At 40.4% G+C, this 8437-nt stretch overlaps 1 protein-coding gene across 1 annotated transcript; it reads left to right on the top strand.

Moving 5' to 3' along the window:
* The first annotated feature begins 59 nt into the window (after positions 1-59).
* Positions 60-3561, top strand: LOC115796636 (kelch-like protein 33). Its single transcript, XM_030753000.1, has 4 exons — positions 60-879; positions 959-1907; positions 2007-2177; positions 3042-3561. The coding sequence occupies exons 1-4, from the start codon at positions 60-62 to the stop codon at positions 3559-3561; spliced, it is 2460 nt and encodes an 819-aa protein (XP_030608860.1).
* The last annotated feature ends 4876 nt before the right edge of the window (positions 3562-8437 follow it).

Raw genomic sequence — 8437 nt, 5'->3', positions numbered from 1 at the left:
GGCACAAGTAATTGGAAAGACAACGGTTCATATAGTTCAGAGAGAAAATAACCAATGACATGGAGTTTACTAGGCGTTACCTGCCAATGGAATGGGAAGAACGATGGAGGAGAGAGAAGGAGAGGAGGAAAAGAGTTATTGAAGAAGGTGGTGAAGGTATAGAACAAGACAACCGCGAGCTGAGAAGGATTGTTGCTTACAATGACTCCAGAATGGGTTTGACAAGTAGGAGGACTACAAAAGAGAGCTCAAACATCAGAATGAGTGGTACAACAAAGGAAGGAATTGGGGAGCATTTGATCGATGAGAGTTTGGGGGCTGAAGGGCATAATGTCCACACGTGCCTCGGCACAACCTACCCTAAAGAGGTGTTTATAGCCCTGAAAGAATTTTTGGATTCATCTCTTCTCACAGACCTAAATCTGACAACTGAGAATCAGAAAAGCTTCCATGTGCACTCCCTTATCTTGGCTGCTGTCAGCAGCTTCTTTCTGGAAAGAATAAGAGGCAAAAGTGAGGAAAAATCAGACAGTGATGGGGATTTTGGAGTACAGCGGTGGACCATACATTTGGGTTCTGAAGTTGACCTTATTGGGCTTCAGGGTGTTGTGGAGTTTGCCTACACTGGGGTTGTGTCATCTTTGAACAGTGACAATATGGCTCAAATCAAGGGTGCAGCTCAAGTCCTGAGAGTCCCAAGACTTTTGGATCTCTGTAACAATGAGCAAAAAAAGAAGAACAGTGAATGTTTCAAGAAAGACGCACAAGAAATCTCTGCTCTACAACAAATGAAGATTACCCTTCAGTCCATTGAACAGCTGTGGGCAGACAGAGTGGGGTGTGATGTGATTTTGGATGTGGATGGCACTTTTTTCCATGGTTAGTACAACTTCTTTTTGTGTCCTAAAGAAAGTTTGATAGTGGCTAAAATTTGGGCTTTCCTTCTATCTCTTTTCAGTCCACAGAGTTATGCTGGCAGCAAGCAGCGATTACTTCCGAGGCATGTTCACATCTGGAATGAAGGAATCCCATCAGAGTTGTGTTGCCCTTCCTTTCCTGCCTGTGTCTGAATTAGAGGCTCTTATCAACTATTCCTACACTGGTACCCTTCTACTTAGTTGGGACTCAGTTTTCGAGATCATGTGCATGGCTCTTCAGCTTCAATTCCAATCTACTGTCTCAGTTTGCCTCAACTTTATGCAAAACAAAATACAGGCAAGCTCTTGTCTGGATGTGGCATCTTTTGCTGAAGCTTATGGAATGTCAGAGCTCCTTGAAGAGGCCAATGACTTTGTACTGAGGAACTTCATGGAAGTGTCAGGCACAGCAAAGTTTAAAGACCTACCAGCAGAAAAGCTTCTAGATTACCTTCGCTGTGATGGTCTTTGTGTGCCTTCAGAGTTGGCTGCATTTCGAGCTGTAATCTCATGGATTGAGGGTGATCCTGAGGAGAGATTGGCACATGCAGCCTTACTCATGACTGGTGTTCGCTTCCCCCTCATGACCTTTCGAGAGTTCCGAGAAGTCAGAGCTATTAACCTACGTATGGAGTGCTTTGGAAACAAAGAGGTAGAACTCTATGGTTCAGCGCTTAAAGAATTTGGTTTCAGCCTTCCAAAGTCTCAGGATCACTGTCGCATCAGGAGACCGAAAGATGCTGTGGTTCTGGTTGGAGGAGACCAACTGAATCCAGATGTTGGTCAGCGCATACCAAGCAGGGAAGTGTGGTTTGCAAACTCCCTCCACAGTGGCACAGGGTTGGTGAAAGAGATTGAGTGGAGGAGATTAGGTGAAATTCCAGATAAACCAAAGTTTAGGCATGGAGTTGCAGTAATGGATGGGAGGCTATATGTAGTTGGAGGATGTTACTTTTATGCAAAGGATGACATCATGAAATCTGCCTACAGGTAAATAAAGACAGTCAGTGCATGAATATACATCTACTCACTTTCCTAAAAACAGATTGTCACAAATATCATATTTTTTTTTTTTTTCACGTATGCTAGTTATGACCCAGTGACAGACAGCTGGAAGAGGCTGGCAGACATGCAGGAGTTCAGAAGCAACGTCTCAGTTGTGGTACATGAATCGCAACTTTACGCCATTGGTGGAGATAAGGACATCAACACCAACATAGACAGTGTTGAGATGTACAGTCCAGACACTGACTCCTGGAGGTAAAATGAGTAATTTAACATGAAGAATAATAATGAGGGCAACCAGAATTAAAGCCTAATTTAAATAATGAATCACTGAATTCAAATACATCTGTTTTTGAATAGGAGGCATACTTCACAATCTGCCAACACATTTAAAAGACTGACGCTATGTAAAAAGAAGTCCAGTCTATAATAATTATCTAATTATCAAATGTAAGTGAAAGAGTTCACTCACATTTTGACCCTCTACCCTTCCATGCAACAGCAATACCAAGATTTCCACAAAGATGTCACCTTTGAACTATTTTCTTGCTTTTTCTTATTCCATCACTTGGGAAAACAGTAAGTCCCAAGAAAGATGTGTTTTTCACACTACTGTGATATCAGAAATGTCTAATCTTTGACAGGAATTTGCATTTTGTCTTCAGATGTTCATAGGCGGGCAGTTACACAGTTATGTCGGTGCATTTTGCTGTTAGGGGAGTTTTAATAAATAAAAAAGGAATTTTTTTTTTTTTTTACCCCTACCAGAAATGCAAGTTAAAGAAAGCAAGACAACTCGAATACTGTCCATTACATGATACAGCATTCAATCATAGAATAAAACTCAAAACTTCCAATCTTCTGTGAAACTTTACAGATGGAGAGTCATCAGCTAGCCAGCAAGCATTCAGTTTACGGGCCAGTTGTTGCCTGCAACTTTTCCAAAATTAATGCATGAGCTGGAAGGCTTCCATCAGGCAAAATTCAGCTGAATCATTTTTCATTTATATTTCATATGATGCTTTTTGTATTAATGTTATATTCTGAAAGTGGACAAAAAATATTTGCCTTAATGATTGTCCATCTGGGCATTACTGCCTGGTGCCCCTTGTTTCACAGCTTCGTCCGACCACTGGACCAGGCTCTTAGTGGCCATGCTGCTGTTGTCACTAATGGAGGGATTTTCATCTCTGGAGGTTTCAACTGCAAGTATGAGTGTCTTGTTTCCACATTTCTGTACCACCCGGAGAGAGGAACCATCTACCTGGCAGACATGACCTTTGACAGAGCCCAGCATTGCATGGAAGCCCTACAAAGCCATCTATATGTTGCCGGTGGAGTCTGTAACCTAAGGAAGTTTTACACTGACCAACAAGCTTGCGAGGTGTATGATCCTGTGGAGGATTCCTGGACTACCTTTGCATCACTGCCCGTGCCCCATGTTGGTGCAGCCTCTGTTGTTCTTGAAGAGAAGATCTATGTACTGGGTGGGTACTGTCAGGATGACTACAGTGAGTCCGCACTAGTCCACCGCTTTGATCCCATCATGCAGCGATGGGAGAACATGGGCAAACTACCAGGAGCTGTTACAGACATTCGAGCTTGTCTGATGCACCTGCCGCAGCACCTCAGACAGTAACTGGTTTGCTGAAATGATGGAACACTTAAAGGTGAATTCTGTTTAGACACTGTAATTATGCAAATATATATATACTTACAATTTCTTTTTTTTAGCCTGTCGTGTCTGGCAGATTTTGCAAACAGAATTGCGATCTGAATGCACCGTTGTTCCTAACATTTTTACTCTTCCAAGATGAGCTCTATAGATTTTCTGTAGGCTCCTCTGGTTAATGTTTGTCCTTTTATTTTATTTGTTTATCTGTGTTATGTTTCCCACAAATATATATGTGTCCTTGTAATGCCAGAGTTGACAGTCTGAGAGAGAAGAGGGGAAAAAAGGAGAGAAAGGGGAGAAAATAGGAAAAGGGGATTGAGAGAACAGAGCACAAGCAAATAAACTACAATGTTCCATCAACTGCTACACTTGTAAAAAAAAAAGCAAAAACAACATACAAAAACAAACAATACCTGGAAAAAAAATTTAAAAGAAAAAAAACAAACCCAGAAACAAAGCATGGCTACACAAACCAGCAATCCCGCAACACCTGCATGAGTAAGTGTCTGAGTGTCTGTGTCCATGTCATGAAATGTAGTTACTAATGAGGGCGGAAAGCCACAGCTCCGCCCACCAGAAGCCACAGGCGGATAGAGGAAGACCCAGGACATCTGGGCTGTCCAGAGCCCATCAAGAGCATTGCAGACCCATAGCCACACATTCTGACAACAACCACATGCCCATCCCAGCAGATGGGAGAGGGAGGTCCCAGATGAAGCCCCTCCAGCTGAGGGGTAAGGACCCCAGAGAACCCGAGGCAAAACAGGAAAATGAGGAACCCACTGAAAACACTTCCCACCTATCCACAAAATGATGCTGACAAAATCTTCCACATTCAGTTCAAGATTTATTGTGTTGCATGTTGTGTTGGCATGAAATCTCGGGTGCTAACCTGGAAATGCCTGGTCTTTACTAAGATGGCTCCTGAAGTGTAGCCAAAAGTCATCAAGGTGAAGTAAACTTCTTTCACTGGAGCAATAAAGAGCCTGCAAAAGAAAACAATGCAATAGTTCCAAATTAATTTACAACCTATATCTATAACAGCTTGCTATTACACTCCACATTTGTCTGACATTTTTAGAAGAGTCAGATGACAACATTTATAATACTCTGGTTCAGGAAAACTACCATCAGGTACCATCAGGTTAAAATAATTTAACGTAAAGTCAAGTAAAATTATGGGAGGAAGCCCCACTGTATCCTGTGTCCACCAAGGCCTGTAAAGCTCATCACTTGCCACCCTATCTCCAAGAATGATGTCATTTGATAATGATTGGCACATTGTTGGACTTTGAGACACGGCCAGAGTACTTGACAAGAACCCATGCAGACACATGCCAACATACTGAGAGGCCCTGGACTGGATTTGAACCCAGGAGCGTCTCCCGGTGAGGCAACAGTGCTAACCACCGTGTCAGCTCTGTAAGTGCACTAATTAATTATAGGCTAGTGTATCCCAGCTGAAAAGTGTTTTACATTGGTAGAACAAAAAGGTAACTGCAGCATAGGTGAGCAGAACATAATGTCCACATTGTATACCCCATGACTACATGATACCTGGACCTCCATCACAGTAACCCATCGACACTACAAAATAAATGTTACTTCTTTTTTTTTCTTTTCTTTTCTTTTCTTTTCTTTTCTTTTTTTAAATAAAGGTTTGGAGATAGATTCATGTTGTCTGTGGTTGATGCTCCCTTGTGTTATCTTTTCATTGAATTTGGTTGATTTTGGTTGAACTTGAAGAATGTTTTTGGGCTTGATGTTGACGTCCTTTTGGGCTCCTGCCTCTGTCCAGCTTTTCAGAATTCCTCCTATTGATGGACCTTCAGTATGGCGTTGACCTAAATATAACGCCATACTTCAGTGGTGGAATATTCCACTCTCATCCTACTTGGAAGCTTACCATTGGTGGAACACCAACAGAAAAAAATCTAGTGAACTTTGTTTCACTCCCAGATAAAGTTTTGTGTGTTTGAGTTTTTTAGGTTAAACATGACCATGCCAGGAAAATAAAGGTATTTTAAATTTCATTTGACTAGAGAGTGCCTTGGAGTACTTTGTTGATTTAGATATAAATGTTCCATTGAAAAGAAACAACATGATCAGTGACACTGAATTCACTGCTTACATACTTACATACTTTTCTATGTAAAATACACGGGTTGGAAACAGCAGGTGAACAGGCAGTATGTGTTGCAATATACAACTGTGTATCATTTGTATATCTTCTCTCACTTTCAGAAGATTAAGTGGGTGTTGGTCATACCTGTTTCATTGTTGTAAGCATTTCCAATGTTGGTGAAACCTTTGTTGAAGACTGGAATGTTGCTGTGTAGGAAGTGCTGGATCCAGCGAACACACCTGGAGATGCAGTAATTCTTGCTGAAAATGGTACCTTTTTATGGACTAAAGAAAGTAAAAGCACGGTCACGGACAGAGAGAGAACATCTTTTGTGTCCCAAGCTTCCAACCAGCCACAACTAAGAATGTGTGTTATGATCCAGAGTGGGTAGGGGTGAGCCACCAGTTTGGTTGAATATAGTTTTCTCCGGTGGTGAATAGGTCGGTAGGGAGGTAAGGCTATGTCATTTCTTTTGTGTTTCTTTCTGAATTAGGTTAGACGCCGAATCACAGTACATTTCAGTTCCTGTTTTTGTTTATTGTTTTGGCCTTGGCTCACCCTGAAGTGAATCACTCTGTGTGTTTTGTGTGTGACCAAAATAAATCATTATCATTTTACAAGAAGGATTTTGTGTGTCTGCTTGGGTCTTGTTCATGTTGCGCTCCAGGCTCCTAGAAGTAATAAATGCATGAATTATCTTTTCAGCATCAGTCTGGGACAGAATGTTTCTAATTTGAGAAATATTGCGCATCTTCAAAAAAGTGGTCCTACATATTTGTTTAATATGTGCATTGAGGGACATATCCTGCTTAAAAATGACTCCAAGATTTCTCGGTGTTACTGGACGCCAAAGTAATGCCATCCAGAGTGAGGATCTGGTTAGACAAAATGTTTCCAAGATTTGTGAGGCCGAGTCTTTTTGTTAATCCTGTCAACACAAAGAGGTCATCACAAGCCATTCAACAATTATGAAGGGAACAAGAGAAGTGGATGTAATGGCCTCAACAAGATACTGACACTGTAAAATATATAAAGCATTTTTAGAATGATTAGCCCAATTAGATTTATTGATTATGCCTTCAGCTCAGCTTCGAGGTCTGTGTTCAGGGCTCTTGGCTGTCGTTTTCAGTTGGGAAAGTTGACTCTTATACTGGAGTTTTTTTGGTGCCACCAGATTCCCAAAACTGTTTTTTCCCCCCTCCAGCAGCCACTCAGTCATGTCAAGTCTCTCTTCAATCTCACTGAAATTTCCCCTCTGATCATTCTATGTGGTCAGTTCATTTTTGAATGTCACCCGTCAGTATAGGAATGGTGGTAGTGTGTTCTTTCAGCAGTGAAAAGGACTTAGGGAGAAATAAGAAGTTAGAGAGGCTTTGAGAGACTGGAAATAAATCAAAGCACAGGAAGTATTCCTTATTTTTTTGTGGAAGCAGTGCCATATAAGCTATGTTAAGAAAGATGGTAATTTGATTAATGGAGATCATTGCAGATTATTTGATTTAACAAGAATATTTAGAAGAACGTGTGACCCTTCTTCAAAAGAACAAATGCTCACTCTTGTGGTCATAGCTTGCTATTGCAACAAAAAAAATTCTTGGGATTGGTAATCATATTCTTATTATTTAATAAGAATATTACATTTAGTGCAGTTCAGTACATCAATATAATTCAGTATAATACAAACATCCTGGCATACATACAAAAACATCCACGAATTAGTGCATACCATATTCCAGATTCAGAAAATTGTACATTTCAATGCTATTTACTTATAAAGTAGCCAGATAGAAAAATAATCTTATGGAACTGTGGGAATAATGTAGATGACCAGATAATTCCCAGCCAGATAATGTGTACCTCTTGGCTACACAGAGAAATTATGTGATTGTAATTTTCTTGAACAAAGACTGAGTGTGCAAAGATGAGAAAACAACTAAAATGTGAACTGTGTCCAAGGTCATGAGGCAGGTTATTATTATGCTGATGCTACATGGTGGTGGGAACTGGAACTCTCCACAGCTAAATGGACTAGTTCTTATATAGCACTTTTCTACTCTGTTTTGAGCACTCAAAGTGCTTGTACAACACGTTTACATTTACCCCGTTCACACAAGCACTTCCATGATTAACTAAACGCTTTTTATTATCTAACATTCACACACAGTCATACTCCAACACTTGCATCGGAGAGCAACTTGGGGTTAAGTATCTTGCCCAAGGATACATTGGCATGCAGTCTGGAGTAGCCAGGAATTGAACTTCTGACCTTCTGATCAGTGTGTGACCTGCTCTACCTCCTGAGCTACAGCCAGCTAACAGAACAAGATTGTATTCACACAATGAGTACACAGGAGCCGTTATTATTTTGTTCTTTGGTCAATGCTGGCATGAAGACTGTTCCTGCTGTATTGATCCCTTTGCAAAGGTTTACTCTTTACTTTCACTAAATCATCAAAAATCAGTTTGGTTTCAGAGCTCAACTCATTTTTTTTCCACTACAATCTCAATGCATGTTTATGTTTCATTTTAAAGTAAATTTAAATGAAAGGAAAAATGTGTGACCTTCTTCAAAAGAACAAATGCTCACTCTTGTGGTCATAGCTTGCTATTGCAACAACAACAAAAAAAATATTCTTGGGATTGGTAATCATATCATTCCTTAATAAAACATTAATCATTTTTACATGACAGTTTGAATACATTTCAGTTCATAAC

Source organism: Archocentrus centrarchus, chromosome 18 (assembly GCF_007364275.1).
Source record: "Archocentrus centrarchus isolate MPI-CPG fArcCen1 chromosome 18, fArcCen1, whole genome shotgun sequence".
Classification (NCBI taxonomy): domain Eukaryota; kingdom Metazoa; phylum Chordata; class Actinopteri; order Cichliformes; family Cichlidae; genus Archocentrus; species Archocentrus centrarchus.
This window is presented reverse-complemented; position numbering and strand designations above follow the sequence as displayed.